Below are 17,466 nucleotides of genomic sequence, written 5' to 3' on the forward strand. Positions count from 1 at the left end.
CCGCGCTCACAGCTTCATCTGCGAAAAGTAAATTACCATCTCATTGGCACAAGTCTCTCGCGCAATCACCAACATAATCACCGCGCTCGGAAATTCATTCGCCTCATACCCACATACACCGCAGCTCATTGCACGGGACGTTACTACTCGACTTAAACACCACGAGTTCGATCACCTCTCGATCACGTCTATCGGGCCGCTACTCCGACTCTGCGCGCGGACCGCACCCACCCTCGTCTACAACTATCGCTCACTCGCTCTGCCTGGTTATGTGATAGCCCAAACTCCACATCCACAGCGCGCGCCCAACGTACGCCATGGCAACGATCAAAGCAGACGCGAGCAATGTCTTCGATGATCGGGGCTATTCTGGACCGACCGTTCGCGGAGGCGTCAATCCCGTCACTCTCATTGAGAAAGCTATGAGAGAGCGAATAATCGAGTCAATGTACTGGAAAGAACAATTGTTCGCAGTCAATGAAGCCATGATCTGCGACCGCGCCATCAACCTCACACACGTAGGCGGAAGCGTAAACAATCGACCTACGCCCTTCATATGCATTCTACTCAAGCTTCTGAGTCTGGTCCCTTCAGAAGAGATTATTCTTGAGATGCTGAATTACGAGGAAGACGAAGAACCGGAGAGCGGCGATGAGAACGACAATAATGATGGAGAACGGAATGGAAATACAGAGGATAGGTACGAGAAAGAGAAAGCTGGGAAGGTGGGCAGTTTCAAGTACTTACGCGCCCTGGCGGCATTCTACGTCCGACTCACCATGGAGCCGGTTCAGGTGTACAAGACGTTAGAGCCACTGCTGCTTGATCGCCGAAAATTAAAGTATCGGCGACAGGGCGGTTTCACACTCACGTACCTGGACGAGTTCGTCGACAATCTGCTCACGCAGCCTCGCATTTGTGGTACGAGTTTACCGGCCTTACCGCCAAGAAGCGTGCTTGAGGATCTGGACTTACTGGATCCACGAGAGAGCCCATTAGCGGACGAGGTGGATGAGATGGATGAAGATGATGCCAGGAGTAGAGGGAGCAGATACAACAGTAGCAGCAGGAGTCGCAGTCGCAGTCGCAGCTGGAGCCGGGACCGGGACAGCAGGAGTAGAAGTAGAGATCGCAGCTACAGTCGCACGAGGTCAAGAAGTCGAAGTCGAAGTTCACGTATGGTCAAAGATAGGGACAGTAGAAGCAGGAGCAGAAGTGGAGACTATAGGAGGCGGTCGAGAAGTGTGGACAGCCGCGATGGACGATGAGGATAAGCCGATGTATAATATACCCCTCTTATTCCTGCGCATCCATACTTACGGCATGTGGTACACTGTCCAATCGAATATACTATACACGAAGTGAAGGCAATAGTACGGCTCTGCGATTAGCTCACCAGCCAGCACGGAGCAGGCGTCTCTGGTACTTCTCCGAGGGAAGGGATGCTTAGACCAACACCACGACTTCTCAATGTCTGTAACACGGCTCAATCAGGGAGAGGTTAACCCGGGCTCCGGAAGATTCACTCGTATGTCTCTTCCGCGACAAGTGCTCGCCGTAGGCGTGATCATAGACTGCGTAGAAAGTACGGTGTTGCAATGCTGTGAGGCGGTAAGTCATTCGAGCCTCATCGAAGAGTTGAGCTCCCCCTGTGCAAGCATATCGAATTACTGATAAATCCAACGGATACTCGACTCAGCAGCTGTTTCCATTCGACAATCCTTCTCCGCGGAAAACGCTGCAATGTCGGAAGGTCCCACCCTCTCGACGAGACGGAGATGCACCTCGAGAACAGCTGAAACCTGCACCCTACCAAGCTGCACGGCAACGCATTACCAGACCACAAGAGCCGGACGCCGGTATTGAAAGGGCAGCCACAAGCGGCCAGTGCACACCTCTCTTCCGGAAGTTGTCCAAGGCGACCTTCAAGCTCTCCAGTAATCGAGGATGGTACGCCTGCACTACAGCATGAGCTCCCAAGAAAGATACTGCTTAGTGTCTTATGTCCAAGCCTCTAGAAGGCGTTGCGTCTTTCCGATGGAAGATAAGATTGTTTGGACAATTAAATTGGTGCCTCGTGGTGTTAGACAGGCGCACTTTACTTTTCGTATACGCTTCTCCATCAATAGATCAGCGCGGAACGAAAGCCGAAGTCAGGTAAGAAGACATTCCCACATCCGTCCCATCGCTTTTTAGCACCAGCTTTTGCTCTGGGTTGGTGTGCATAGGCGCCTTAAATTCAACATTGCCAGCCTGAGAGTATGATCGTCCATGCTCGTCTCTATCACAAGCAAAATCTTGGAGCAGCTCGAGCATGAATCCTGTCGCTCATTGAAATGGAAGTATCGTCCTTGGCGTCCAGGTTTCCGTAATTTCGATATATCGATATATTTAAGCTTTGCAATCGAAAACTAGGCGAACGACTTTGAAAAGTAACGACACATTTGTTTGCCAACTACAACCGCGGAGATGTCGCACACACGTTGTATAGAGCTGATTTTGGGGGGCGACCGGATAGGTCTAGCGTCTGATGTCCGCCAAGAGATAAGAGCGCCGCTCCGCCAGCTTAGACGAGCCTCCGGTTTTCACCGTCAAAACGTTCCTCGACCAATCTCATGCGTTCGAAGAAAGATTACACCAACGCCGGCCCACGACACGGTACCTTTTCATGCGGTAACGGACCACCATACTGTTCTTGCATGAACGCCGCGAGGCTGCATAGGCTGGCGTCCGTGTAGCGCACCCCTGCGTTGTTCATCCCACATTCTTATATAAGCCGCCTCAGAGATAAGGAATGGGAGATCCCTCGCTATCTAGACTCTCTTATCCTGGGGTAGAAGCATAGCCCAACCTGGCGCTCTCGTTGAGTTGCACTACGAGTCTTGACTTTGCTTGGTTTTGCGTCAGTGATGTTCACCGCGGAGGTACCAGTTGAAGCATTTGGAGGATCAATCGTATAAACACTCGTCCGTTCTTATCTTTTCCCTGCAGCAAGTGCGAGCTCTCCACCTGCAGCATCACCCTATTCACCCCTGGGCAAAGACCCCAGTTATCCTCACCAGCGACTTGTTCCCCACACTCCGCAGAAGCCATCCGCATTTCCCCAAATCAACAGCATGGGTTTCGAAGTGAGACAGCTCTGGAGTGCCCCAGAGATTAACCCTATCACAAAGAAGGCGAAGTCCATTCCCGTCTTCAATCCTGTCGACAAATATGGAAGAGTGTTCTTCTTCTCATACCTCGGATTCTTCATTGCGTTCTGGTCATGGTATGTTTATTTCCTCGCTTATCTGTAGTCTAATGTGTGCTAAGCATGGTGCGTTGTAGGTACGCTTTTCCGCCATTGGTATGATAATTCCCGATCGCGCTACTGCAGTCCAACCTAACGTTGCAATAGCTGTCCGTCACGATCAAGAAGGACATGCACCTTTCCCAGAATGAAGTCGCAAACTCCAACATCATCTCACTAACGGCTACGCTCGTGATGCGTGCTGTTGCTGGGCCTCTATGTGACCGATATGGACCACGGTACACCTTCGTCGGCTGCTTGCTCCTTGGTGCAATTCCGTCAGCTTTGGCTGGTACAGCACATAATGCGGCTGGCCTGTACGCAATCAGGTTCTTCGTTGGCATTCTCGGTAGTACGTTCGTACCTTGCCAGGTGTGGACGACCGGTTTCTTCGACCGCAACGTTGTCGGTACGGCAAACGCTTTGGTCGGCGGCTGGGGTAATTCTGGTGGCGGCATTACTTACTTCGTTATGCCCGCCATATACGACTCGTTGTAAGCACCCTTCCATCGTTGCAGTCGAACGACTCGCTGATCCTACCGACTAGGGTGCACAAGCGTGGTCTAACTCCGCACGTTGCGTGGCGCGTGTCCTTTATTGTGCCGTTCATCCTTATTACTGTGGTCGCAATCTCTATGCTCTTATTGACAGACGACACGCCCACCGGCAAGTGGTCCGACAGGGAGAGTGCCATTCCTATAGAGCAGCACCACACCGCCATCGTTTCAACACCAGGCCAACTTACCGACAAGACTGCTGCAGGGTCTATCTCATCGACCGATGACAAGGAGAAGAGGGGCCTAGGTGCTGGCGCGGATGTGGAAGGGAACACCGCCGTTGGGCAAAGCGATAAAGCAATCGACACAGCCCACGCTGAAGTCGTCGTCACACCTTCAGGCAAGGAGGCACTGAAGGTTCTCTGCTCTCTGCAAACCATCACCCTGATGGCCGCATATGTCTGCTCGTTCGGTGGTGAGCTTGCGATCAACTCCATCCTCGGCTCTTACTACCTCAAGAACTTCCCATACCTTGGACAGACAACATCTGGTCGCTGGGCCGCCATGTTCGGCCTCCTGAACATCATCACCCGTCCCACTGGAGGGTTCTTTGGCGACCTAGTCTTCAAATGGTCGGGCCACAACTTGTGGGCGAAGAAGTTCTGGATCCATTTCGTGGGCGTCATGTCTGGGGTCTTCTTAATCGTCATCGGCAAGCTTGACCCCAAAGATCTTGACACTATGATGGGCCTGATCGCGTTGATGGCTATCTTCCTGGAGGCGGGCAATGGTGCTAACTTCGCTCTTGTCCCACACGTGCATCCTCATGCCAACGTACGTACCTATCGAGCAACTTATTCGTCGAACGATATTCTAATCAGCTGTAGGGTATTGTTTCTGGCCTCGTCGGCGCGAGCGGCAACCTTGGTGGTATCATCTTCGCTATCATCTTCCGCCACAACGGCACACACTATGCGCGTGTTTTCTGGATTATGGGATGCATCATCATTGGTCTGAACCTTGTATTTGCCTGGGTACCCCCGATCTCCAAAGCTCAGCGGATGCGTGGTGTAGGCTTGTGATCATCCGCAGGTGCTGCTTCTGAATTGTGCAAAAAGATAGAACTAATACTATGGACATACGTTCGTACTTTTACCCGTGGACAGCAAGTTTCCACGTGTTCCATGTGTGCAAATTTCGCGTCGACCAATCGCGAATCTCATCGTGGCTGAGGCTCTCCATTCGTACTAGCGGAGCTTGGCTCGTGCAATTTTCCCTCTGGAGCCGAGGCGTAGCTTTTTGCACTCACTCCTCCCTCTTCTGCACTTTGTCGCGTAAGCGTGCCAGTGCAATAAAAGGACTGCACATCTTTAAAAACTTGGCCCTTCTATTCCTTTACCTTTTGACGATTTTGAAGAAGTATTGATTGCACATAGCTTGCCAGACTGGTGCCTCTCTCGTACGGGTCACGAGCGCAAAAGTGACCTCTCAATGTTGCACATTAGCAACACGAGTAGATCATAAGGAGGCTTGCAGGCACTTGTTGATGTCCGCAGATCCTGGTTCTTCGAGACGTGGTAGTCAATTTGCACAATTTACAAGATGACAAAAGACTGGGACGCAGTCAAAGGAGGTAAGGCTTGCTGCCCAGGTGCGTACTCTCTTTCACTGACACTCTTTCTTGCTTGCACAGAGATCGAGGATCTCTCCTGGGTACAAAAGAAGAGACTTGACGAGGTGCGAAAGATCATGGAGAGGAAACATGGGTTCAAGGCTTCGTGAGTCGTGCTCGTACGATGTGCATATTCAAGACAATCTAATTTGAAACCAGCACACGAGCATATCGCATGAAGTTGAGGTAAGGTTTTGATCAGATGTATGCTTGTAATGGCTGGTTACTAATCTTCGATTATACAGTGAATGGGGATTGACCACAAGGGCATCAACAAGAAGGTCGGGTAGAGATCCGAAAGGCAAGAAGCGGAGGCGACAAGATGAAGAAGAAGAAGATGATGATGATGAAAGTGACAGTGACTCGAACGTGGCAGAGCCTTCTCGCATTCAGGACCAATCTAGGGATCAAGAGAGAACACCGCAAGACTCGACCAACTTGGAGACCGTTCTGCTTGGTAGAGCAACGGTAAGGGCAGTTTCGGTAGATGCGGACGGAGATGTCGATACTACTACAAGTACACTGCAAGGCTCGGAAGAGTAAGTAACTTGGTCACAGCACAGGAACTACGCTCTAATACTTCGCAGTCTGCTCCCACCAGTCCCATACGAAGACACGACTATGTCTACCCCAAACGCTGACGCCCCTTCGAGGACCGCGGAAGGGGTCAGAATAAATGGCGTTATCATGAGTATGCTCGCAGCTGTCTTAGAGAGCGACTCTCAGAAGCTTGAATCGCTAGTCATGCGACACCCAGGCCACATGAATTTCCCGATCGGGCAGCCGTTCGATATCCCTGGCAGTCGCTTTTATAACCATCCCACAATGAGCGCTTGTGTCATTCTTCAGCATCCGGGGCAAACACTACTAGACATCGCGAGCGCCATACCTACTGGTCCGGTAATGTGGGTGCTGTTGGCACATGGGGCGAAAGGCTCGAAGCATCCTCTCGGCACTGACCTTGCCCTCCATAATGCGATAAAAAATGGGCGCACCTACACAACGCAGGCATTGCTAATGAATAATCGCTCGAATGTGAACGGAGAACCAGGCACGATGTGGAAGCCGATCCTTCAGGCTGTCTACTGGAACCAACCCCAGATCGTTCGCTTACTGATCGATCGAGGTGCAAACGTCAATGAGACATCTCCATGGGTAGATGGCACGCTGAAGAACGCGCTGCTTCACTGCACAGAGAGAAGACAAAGGGAGTTCCTCAATCCAGCAGTGAAAGAGAATTGCAATCAGATCCTCAAAGTGCTACTCAATGCTGGTGCTGACATCCATGCTCAACCAGGTGGGGAAGGATCGCCAACCGTGTTCGACACATTTCTTCGCCCATGGCAGGGCGACCCTCATTGGATCTCGAAACTCAGTCAAGAGGAGATGGAATGCCTAGAAGCATTCATCAGGAAGGGCGCAGATCTTAAGACGCCATTCATGGGCTTCACTTGCGGCGCACACTCATATAATCACTTCCAGCACCAGATGCTTTGGCATGCCACTCCAGCTGCAGCCCGCTTGATCGTTGATCACGCTTCGCCGACACCTGAAGGAAATGGGAGCACTCTGCTACATGAGATCGTCGGGTCTTGTCCGGATGCGAAGAGACATCCTTCAGACACGCTCAGAGATATTGAAGTGCTACTTGGACGAGGAGCTGATCCAAACATCTTGGACGAGTCCTTGTTCTCGCCAATCCGGAGATGCATTGAGAAGTGTCCCGCGGTCGATATCATTCCACGCTTGCGTCTGCTCCTAGACGGAGGTGCTGATCCCGAGCTCAAGCATAGCAACCGCTTGCCTCCGTACGTGCTTGCAGCCCGCACATTCGAGGAACCGCTTCGGTCACAGATTATGGACTTCTTGGTTGCAAAGATCAAAGGCCGTCAGCCTCGTGTTGTATACGACGACACCTTTACGTGGACTTCTGGATACTTCCCCATTTCCAACGAGCCGACCTGGGAGCAAGTGCAAATGTACAGCGGTCAGAATGGCGACTTCAATGCGAACCTAGAGCGTATGATCCCGGAGGATGTCCGCCAGGTTTTCCAACGAGCCTGCTTTAGCGTGGCCAGCATCAATTTTCTCAATGTCGCAACATTGAGGGCGAAGATGTCGCATCCACTCCCACCCACGGCCATGCAAAAGGATGAGATCTACCAAGCCGTCGCTCAAAGACAAGCTTGCGATCTACCCGTCTACACCTTTGACCAAGATTTCGTCATGCTTCTCCTCAAACCGAACATGGCCCCCGTTCTTCCAACATTCTCTACATCAAGTTCGTCCGGCACAGACACATTCCTCCTACCCCATCAAACGCCCATCACTTCCACCGCACAAGACGAGCCCTCTGTACTGGCCTCATCAGCAACATTCCGGTTCAACGCATCTCCTTCCGTCCCTCAACCCAACAACGTCGAGCGCTCTCACAGCCCATATGACAATTCTGACATTGACTTCTTAATGCCTGAAACCACCATGGTTCGATGGCCTCACCCAGGCGATCGGACCAGAAAAGGTGATGTTCGAAGGGCGAAAGAAAGTGTGCTAAGATTTCGATGTGAGGATTGCGGAAATGGGAATTTGCTGACTAAGGCTGAGCTGGACAAGCACGTCGTGGAACATGAGCATAGCAGGTGGTGCGTCGAGGAGGGATGCAGAAGGAGGTTCTGTGCGCAGCGGTCGTAAGTCGTGTTGTGTCAAACGTTGTCTCGGATGAAAGCTCGTTTACCGAGCTCCACGGAAATATCTTTGAAGCAGCTGCTTCGCCATGCAATTCACGTAGACACGCCTTTTGGGAGCCTTAAGCTCGCCTGGGCTAGATTCGAGTGTAGATTGCTAGAAGTGAACATCTGTCTTGCAGTCAGAGAAGAGGCACGCTCTCTAAACGTGGGACTATCAACGCCCGCCAACATTTCGACAGAGACAGCATCTCACGCATCTCGGAAGACCTTTGTTCAACTCGCAGACCTCCACACTGAATTTTCGCAATGGCTACAAATGCACCCACAGCCTTTACCCTACCAAGATATGCCAGCAGGAGAGCCGTAGACGAGAAACTCAATCAACATTACTTCGAGACACTTACCGTGGGCTCAATTGCTGGAATTCACGTTGAATTTCTCACCGTCTCAGTAAAGGACGGCTACTATAACCCCATCCGATTCTATCGACAAGATCCGCTTTTCTGCCGACGTACACTTGCAGACCTAATATTCCCAACCCTTACTTTCTAGCATCTGGCTTGCCAAACGGAAATGCCTGTTATGACTACGGATAGGAGAACAAGTATAAAGTTGCCCATAAATTTCAAGTATTTGGCAGAGTTTTCCCCAGAGCTGCTCTCTCGGTTTACCGAAGATACCGGTCGTTGGTGAGCTTCTTAAACGTTGTTCGTGACGTTCCTGTATGTCCTCGATGGTCTTTAAGCTGGTCCTCGGCCGACACATGAGAATATCAGGCCTGTTGACCGGCTGGCACTTCTACCACGTTCCTCTTCTAATGGACCGCGAAACCTAACATTTTCGGAAGAACTTCATGTCTCTCGTAGTGCATGTCTATACTCAGACCAAGGGCCGCTAACACCTGCGTTCTTAGGACTAGGACACCCTTACATGTGACGCACCGATCATCTCCAATTCGCTCCTATTTCGGCACGCTAGCTCGATACGTCCCGCTCGCCTATCCTTGCGGTCAATCCTCCGAAACTTGTTCATGCAATGTAATTTCTAGTACGCACGTTTCTTGATCGTCTTCTTGTAATTCGTCGTTTGAGCAGGTCGATTCAGGTACGCGTGGCGCGTTGCTCGGTTGCGGTTGTACCTGGCAAAGATTCAATATTCTCATGGTGATCAACATCTTGGACAGTCGCGGCAATATAAATGCACATGTTCGCCAGTCGAAGGAGCACAGGCATCGCGACGAGCCGACGCGCACATCAAGATGGTCTCCGCTACTTCCTCTGTCGGACTTCTTAGCCTCGTCCCCGTCGCTCTTTCGGCAGCCACGACGGGCACATTCGATGCGATCACGTTTAATGTGGCTGGTCTTCCGGCTTTCTTGAACGGTAACGACGTGCCTGGCGACAAGACCGAGAACACCGCGCGCATTGGTCAGCTGTTCGCACAAAATGATCCCGACATCATCCATGTGCAAGAAGATTTCAACTACCACGCGACTCTGTACGCCAATGATGACCATCCTTATCGTACGGCGACGAGCGGAGGCGTACCGTTTGGCGACGGCTTGAACACTTTGTCGAACTTTGACTGGGTTGACTTCGAGAGGACCAAATGGGCCACATGCAGTGAGCAGGCCTACTGAGGGAAATTGTAAATACCTTGTGACTGATCACTTTTGTCTTTACAGGTGATGCTAGTGGCTCGGACTGCCTCACACCGAAAGGGTTCACCTTCATGCGAGCAAAGATTAGCGAGGGAGTGTGGGCGGACCTTTACAACCTGCATGCGGATGCTGGGTGAGTACGAGTAACTCGGGATATTTCGTACAGAGAGCTAACGGTATCAGTACTGAGACCGCGGATAACACCGCTCGTGCTGCCAATTTGAAGCAAGTCTCTGACTACATTAAGACCTACTCTGACGGGAACTCTGTGCTTGTCTTTGGAGACACGAACTCGCGCTATACACGCTCAGATGATGTCCCCCGTATCTTCAGCACAGAAAATGGCATGACTGATGCTTGGGTCCAGCTCGCCAAGGGAGGTGTAGCACCAGCAGCGGGAAGTGATGCTTTGCTTTGCGATAACCCTTCACCCAACACTACGTGCGAGATTGTTGACAAGCTATGGTACCGAGGCTCGCCCTCGCTAACTTTGGCCGCAACCAAGTTCCAATATGCTGGAAGCCAGTACCTGCAAACTGACGGAAACATCTTGAGCGATCACGACCCTGTGCTTGTGGACTTCACGTGGACTGTGAGCACTAAGCTGAGGATCTCAGATCCGTATGGCGGTCCTCACGGTGACTTTTACAACGACATCTCTACGGTGAGTCATCATTCTATGCTCGAAATCGCGCTGTCACTAATGTAGCATTCTGATGAATAGCTCTCCGGCGTTTCCTCCCCAACAGCTTCATCCATCACCCTTCGTGGAGCCAACCGTCTAGATGCCGTGTCGCTCACCCTTTCTTCTGGACAAACGTTCACCCACGGTGGCACTGGAGGCACTGCCAGCACTTTGAAGCTCAATTCAGGTGAGAGCTTCACCAGCGCCACTATCTGCCAGGGCACATACAACAGCCAAACCAGGGTGTTCTACATGCAAGTTACGACTAGCTCTGGGCGAACGGTAGCTGCGGGTACGCAGAACAGTGATTGTGTCACTAGGACTGCTGAGAGTGGATGGGGCATTGTCGGTTTCACGGGAAGATCTGGAGACGAAGTGGACCGCGTGGCCCTTATCTACGGAAAGCTTTAGAGCATTGCGACGGCCGTAGTTCACACTAATTTGAGATTGTTAACATAAGCTAATTGTAATTCCGGTGATGGCTACATGATGAAGTTCTGACTGAGCCACGCGCGTTGCCAGGCGCGCCGACTAGGTACCTACAACCCGGGACCAAGACCTTTTAACCTTGGCTTCAGCTCTTCAGACGTTCAAACCCTGGACCGATTTTGGTAACTCACACAAGCTTTTCTCAAGCCAATAAGAGTTTCATCGCGCACTGAAGGGTAAGCGCTACTGAGCAGTTTTTCTGACGTGATATAAAGAGTACGCAAAGGCCCGAATATATACGACGTCCATACAATAATCAAGGGCAGCGAATGTGGCATCACAAGTACATTATACCATAGGTAGCGTGCACGCCGGTGCTGTGCAACATGTTTGACGGATCGTATGGGGCGCTCGGAAGGAAACAAAAATATACTTCTTCTGGAAACTATTTGTACAGCGCAAATGCGAACGGTACTCGTCCCGTGAAATCGTCGTGGTCTTACATTCCTCCAGCTTCCACCCTGGACTCATTTGGCTCTCCTATTTTCGCTCGACCATGAATCATTCTTGCTGCTCAACCAGGTGTTGACAGAAGCAGAGTTTTGGGACGTTTGCGTGGTTGATGACTGAGCCTGATTTCCGGAAGAACCATTGGCTTGTTTATCTGCTGGGCGAGTTGATGATGACGAGGTCTGGTTATTGTTGTTGCTGTTCGTATAATGTTAGCCAGTGAGTAAAGGATGCAAGATGCCGGTCACTGACCCGGACATGGTAGTTCATGTGTCACTGCTTCGTCTTCGATTGCAAATGTGTGATACAGTGATGAGCGGAACAGCAAGATGTTAATTCAATATGTTTGTGAATTGAGAAATAGTTAGAGCAGTGAGTTACTGGAAAGACCTAGTCATGCAGGAAGTGAGTGCAAGACTATATGCTTGCTGTTGTCATCTAGACGTATATACTTGACGGAGAGGTGGGATGCAGTTGATGTGAGATTCAACCTCGAGATAGGCGCAATTGCATGTCTCGCTATCATCATTTCGCTGCCAAAGAGTGAAGATGCCTTGCACTGCATCCCCGGAGACATTGGAGGAACCTGAAAGGCCGTGGGGTTCAATGAGTTACCCTTTTTGGAAGGCATGCGGACTTTGTTCCAGATCATGGCCCCCGATTGCGTGCGTTCCCTGCTCAAGGTTCTTCACGGTAGTACAGACATCCAGAGGCTGTGCCTAGAACTCGGGCCCAATGAGCTCTCTTGAATAGGAAGTCATCTCTATCCTGCGTGACAAATTGGAGGAGGGAGACATTTAAGAGCAGCGCGCAGGGTAGCAGGGCCACCTACAATAGGGGTAACATCCACACCAATCAGAAGCTTATCCCAAGCTTATACCTCTATCCGAACACTCTAAGGCTACCAGATTTGGTAAAAGCTAATTTGCCTTGTTCGGCTTACTACAATTACTTCAGAACGAAGAACCGGCTAGTCAGACCAGCATTACACTAGTGTAGGCTAGTGACACAAGACGTTTACTGTTAGGGTTGTTCAAGAAGGAATAATTGCTTAATAAAATCATATTCTTCAGAGCCTTGGATAGAATCCCTCGAAGCCCATATCTAGCAGTCACGAGCTCAATTGTAGCCATGCACGAATATGACACAATGTGTCCGCTGTAATCAATGTGCCTGCAGTAACGAAGCGGTTTGAGCCGGGTGGCTGCGCATGCGGTGCTCAGCCCACTTAGTGACCGTTCAACGGCGCGCCAGGTTTACGAAGTACCTTAACCGTAGCTTCGGATGCCTGAAATTCACTATGGCCGAACTCTGTACCTATACAGATATTCATGTACCTAAAGTAGGTAATGATTAGGGAAGTTCGAGTATGTCCTATATCGCTCTGAAAAATTAATATACCTAAATAGGTAAATTTAGCTTCCTTTACAATACTAAAAATTGATCTGATGGCATGAATAGGGCAAATTTGGCCGAAGGGTCGGACCCCGAGACGATTATTGGCGGATTGTTTCCTGGGCTGCGAGACAAGAACGCGTAATACTGCTCTTCTAGGCCTTGGGTTTTTCGATGAGCAGCTGAGTTCGCGCTGTACAAGCGCGGCACGGTAACGCAGCGTACATCCCGGCAGATCTACCACTTTCGGTATAAGGCAAACAAACGTACGTCAGCGGCGCAGTCACGTACAGCTTCCAAAACCTACCGATATGCTGCGAGTGATAGCACACTAAATTTAGCAACATCTATGTGAGAAGTCCTCTTACGTTTTTACCTTTTGAAGGTCCTTTTTTTGACGGGTACAGAACCGCAGATAGAATATGGTATCTCCAGTACATAGATGTACGGATCAAGTAATATTGTAAACGCAGGAGGCATGCAGGCTGAAAATTCTCTAAGTAAGAAGCATAATGTCGCAGAAAACCCGCACCAAAGAAGTCGTCAGCAGAGACTTGCTTTTGGCTAACACATGAGTCAGTCAAACCAAGGATTGGCTCTAAGTCCGATACCCTGTTATCCTATTGAACGGGTTTGGCCCCAATATGTCTATTCGACCGTCCTATAAAAGAGCCTCGGCGTTCAGCCCTACGGATTAAGATGTGCGCCTGCTCTATATTGAACTAATATACACGTGGCTTACCAGACGTGCGGATGTTACACAACATGCTGATCTTCAACGCAGGATTCCACGCTCGGGATACACTCAATGCCACGGTCAAGGCAAAGTACGCTCGCACTGCCCCCCGAATCAGGAAATTCGTCGCACATTTGTCATGGATAACAACTCGGAATTGTACCTCATGGCGTGTATCGATATAAATGCCCACCCATGGTCATCATTCGCCTTGCATGCGGATCATCCTCGTATTCAATAACGGTCAGGCAGGCCAACAAGCCTCTCAACGGATACCGTCCACTGACAGCCTCGCATCCACTGGAATGAGACAGTTCCGATGATGAAGTAGGTTACAGACACCATCATACGACGTTATTTCGCATTGAAATGGTCCTATGTCCCGGCAATGGATTCTCGACAGTGTGAGTTTTGATCTTGAAACATTACGGGAGGATATCAATAAATGCATGTTCAAGTATGTCTCCCTCGACGCGGTCATTCGAAAATGGGCCTGGTTCGAGATCTTCCCTAAACCCTTCAAAGGCTTGCATTACAACAAACAGGCTCGCCATAGCTCCTGTGCTTCTTCCGCGCGGCTTTGTTACGCACAACAGAGGTTCTTTTCTCCATATTTATTCCACGGTTTCGGTGCAGAGTTATGCCTGCTTCGGGTGGCCTTCGGCTATCATCTGCTGAGCTTTTCATAACACGTTTGAGGCTTCCCTATCGCTTATCACTGGGGAAAACGGGCTTTCTACGGCCATGCACGTCTAGTTGCGAAACTGGCTGTGAGCACTATGTGTCCTTCGTGAGAAGTGGGATGTCAAGTTGTGGACTTGTCGAGGTGAGGAGATATCTATGTATGCAAATCCTGTGGCAATATTCAGCGATGGAGACACAAGCGAGGAAGTACTCATTATTGTATATCGGAATGCTCGCATGGTTTTTGAGAAGGAGAAGAAAATCTAAAACCTTAGATGAGGTGGTAATGCTGACCATGGAGCGACAGTACGAATGCGCAGAGGCGATCAACCCAACGGCTACGGAAGCGCAGATGCACCATACTAACACAATCGTTTAAGCTGATCTTCAAAAGTGTCGCATTGCAATGACGATATAACGCGCGTGAGAGCTCCAGATCAGGCATTAAGAAGCCCGGATTACTGCCCCAGGAGCTTGCCTTTCCCTGGCTGTTGCATTTGATTAAGGGAGACGTGACCTGTGAAGACAAGAGCATTGCACTGGATGTTGTGAGCTTGCGAGCTCTAGTTTGCTGGATAGCAATCGTTCAGGTATTGCATCATAGATTGGAGTTCCTCTGACCCGGATGCCTCATTAGGAAGGTGCAAAGTCCCATGAGCGACTAACGCCAGGTACCCTGTCAGTCTTACGAGATGCGGCGCTAGTAAGTTGACATCGTGAGTGAATGAGTGCACATACGTGCCGTCGCCGAATCTCCTTGCCGTACTCAACCATGCCCACTGTTTACGTCATGCGTCACTATATGCACCACACCATCGCTCCTTACTTCTTTATTACTCCCTTGCTGGCCAGCGCGATTTCAGCACGCTATAGCCACGACTATGAAGCTGCTCGTCCTCGTAGCTCTGGCGGTCGCAGCTACCATCGCGGCCCCCACAACTTACCATGACGGAGCAGGCATCACTTACCAAGGTTTCGCCCGCAACGGCGTTGAAGTGTTTCTCGGTATTCCCTATGCTCAAGATACAGGTGGCAAGAACCGATTCAAGCCACCGCAGCCGCTTCAAGCGACACCAGGCGCGGTCGTAGATGCCACGAAGCCTGGCCAGGCCTGCCCTCAACAGCTAGGCCAGTGGTACGCGCCATTGACACTGCTCAATGTTACCAAGGAGAGCATCTCTGAAAACTGTTTGAACCTGAATATTGTGCGCCCGGCGAACTCGAGTTACAAGACATCGAGTTATCCTGTAATGGTATGGATCCATGGAGGAAGTTTTTGGGTTGGTTCGAACATGGAACCCACACACGAACCAGACGCTTTAGTCTTGAACTCAGTCGATGAGGGCACCCCAATCATTCACGTTGCAATCAATTATCGATTGGGCTTCTTTGGATTCGCCAAATCAGGGGCGTTACGCCAGGAGCACAGCGAAAATGCGGGTCTTCGCGATCAGAGAGCTGCCATCGAATGGGTCCGTGACAACATCAGGTATTTCGGCGGCAATGGAAACAAGATTACCATCCACGGTCAGTCGTCTGGTGGCCTTGCGGTCGGCATGCAGTTGCTGGCCTATGGCGGCGAGAAAGAGTTGCCATACCAGCGAGGAATATGTCAATCCCAGGCGTTGGAGCCTGGAATCACCGGAAACTTCACTCGCGACGCTATGGTTAAAGTCATTGAATACACAAAATGCAACCCGGGTAATTCTTCAACGGACTCACCTGAGGTCATTGCTTGCCTACGAAGCAAAGATACGCAGACCTTGTACGATGCTTCTGCCGCCACGTACACAGGAGATATCGCACACAACATTGGTGACATCTGGTTACCATCAGTGGATGGCGATTTCCTTCCGGACGCGCCTTCAAAACTTATTGCTGAAGGTCGCTTCGGCAATGCGTCCTACATGTTCGGGTGGGCTCAAGACGATGTCAATTTTTTTACCGACACCGATATCCGTAACGAAAATGATACGCTGCATTTCCTGGAGAGTTATCTGCCGAACGTGGATCCATATGCGCTTACAATACCAGGTAAAGACCAGAATGTAAGGGAATATTTGTCGCTTTATCCGATTGAGGATTTCATTCCACCATCAGGTACGCCAATACCGTTCCTTCGCACGATTATTGGTTATTATGCAACACCTTTTACAACAGCGGAGTCTGGTCTTACGAAGACTTGATCGGCTTTTGGCATATGCCGCCTAGTGAGCACCTTTACTGACTTCAATCATAGGGACAAGCCTGACGAGTGAGTTTTACCGCACAGCAAGGGTCTTCAGAGATATTCTGATGGTATGCGAGCCGATCTTGCTCGCCAAAGCGATAAACAAGAAAGGCAAACGCGTATACATGTACAGTTTCAATCAGACACTGCTCGATCCGATCATTGAATCATTGTATGGTATCAAGGGAATGGGTGTTGTACATACCTCAGAGTTTGCATACATTTATGGGAATCTCTCGCACTACAACGTCTCAGGTATGCGTAACAAGCAAAGCCCCGTCGCATATTCGCTAACACTTTGCACTGAAGGTTATCCATTCAATCCGACTAAAGCGGACTACGATTTGGCACAGCGCGCAAGTCGTTCTTGGGCAAGCTTTGCGTTTTCGGGAGATCCTTCTCACGGTGCACCCGCTTGGCACCCTTCGAAAACACTCCAAGAGTGGTTGCCAGCGTTTTGGAAATTTGGAGAGCTCAACACGTACGACCATGCACCGCGCAGGCCAGGTCACACATATGTGTATAGCATTGGCGGACCTTACGAAGGACTTTGGCCGCTCGACGGGCCGGAGAGTATCGAACCGGTGAGTAGCCAGGCACTCGAGGAGAGGTGTGCGTTCTACAACGACCCAGAGTTCATCAAGCGGGCTGGATTTTAGAGGTTGGCTCGATTGCGGATGCCAAAGCGTTAAGTGGGCGTCACGCGCTGGGGAATAATCAAGTTCCTACGGCATCCTACTTAGGGCTTCATCACTAGCAGGTTTCCTTGAGCGGTTAATCAAGAATGCTTAGATGAACGGCACATACCAAGACGAGCTTAGCAATAGACTCGGTACTCGAGATATCGTCTGCGCAATTTGTGCCGCGCGAATTCACAACCGCAGTAAGGCACTTGTGTCAATTCCAGAGCTGGGCTCAAATGCCATGAAATTAGTACCTATGAATAACGCCTTGGGCACCGGGGCGACGACTGACTCAATTAACGATAGCGG

At 50.4% G+C, this 17,466-nt stretch overlaps 4 protein-coding genes across 4 annotated transcripts; all 4 read left to right on the plus strand.

Annotated features, from left to right (window-relative positions):
• Positions 1–317: 317 nt before the first annotated feature.
• N0V89_003689 (uncharacterized protein) lies at positions 318–1,120 on the plus strand (the record flags this gene model as incomplete). Its single annotated transcript, XM_056212487.1, has 2 exons — positions 318–1,007; positions 1,067–1,120. The coding sequence occupies 2 exons, from the start codon at positions 318–320 to the stop codon at positions 1,118–1,120; spliced, it is 744 nt and encodes a 247-aa protein (XP_056072795.1).
• Positions 1,121–3,116: 1,996 nt separating this feature from the next.
• On the plus strand, positions 3,117–8,697 carry N0V89_003690 (uncharacterized protein; the record flags this gene model as incomplete). Its single annotated transcript, XM_056212488.1, has 8 exons — positions 3,117–3,268; positions 3,328–3,346; positions 3,398–3,783; positions 3,837–4,620; positions 4,674–4,864; positions 5,749–5,997; positions 6,046–7,839; positions 8,490–8,697. 8 exons carry the CDS (start codon positions 3,117–3,119, stop codon positions 8,695–8,697), a joined length of 3,783 nt encoding a protein of 1,260 aa, XP_056072796.1.
• Positions 8,698–9,403: 706 nt separating this feature from the next.
• Positions 9,404–10,901, plus strand: N0V89_003691 (uncharacterized protein; the record flags this gene model as incomplete). Its single annotated transcript, XM_056212489.1, has 4 exons — positions 9,404–9,767; positions 9,830–9,938; positions 9,989–10,469; positions 10,530–10,901. The coding sequence occupies 4 exons, from the start codon at positions 9,404–9,406 to the stop codon at positions 10,899–10,901; spliced, it is 1,326 nt and encodes a 441-aa protein (XP_056072797.1).
• Positions 10,902–15,125: 4,224 nt separating this feature from the next.
• N0V89_003692 (uncharacterized protein) lies at positions 15,126–17,133 on the plus strand (the record flags this gene model as incomplete). Its single annotated transcript, XM_056212490.1, has 3 exons — positions 15,126–16,377; positions 16,484–16,729; positions 16,784–17,133. 3 exons carry the CDS (start codon positions 15,126–15,128, stop codon positions 17,131–17,133), a joined length of 1,848 nt encoding a protein of 615 aa, XP_056072798.1.
• Positions 17,134–17,466: the final 333 nt, after the last annotated feature.

The sequence above is a fragment of the Didymosphaeria variabile genome (genome assembly GCF_027946475.1).
Source record: "Didymosphaeria variabile strain IMI 356815 chromosome Unknown scaffold_3, whole genome shotgun sequence".
NCBI lineage: Eukaryota > Fungi > Ascomycota > Dothideomycetes > Pleosporales > Didymosphaeriaceae > Didymosphaeria > Didymosphaeria variabile.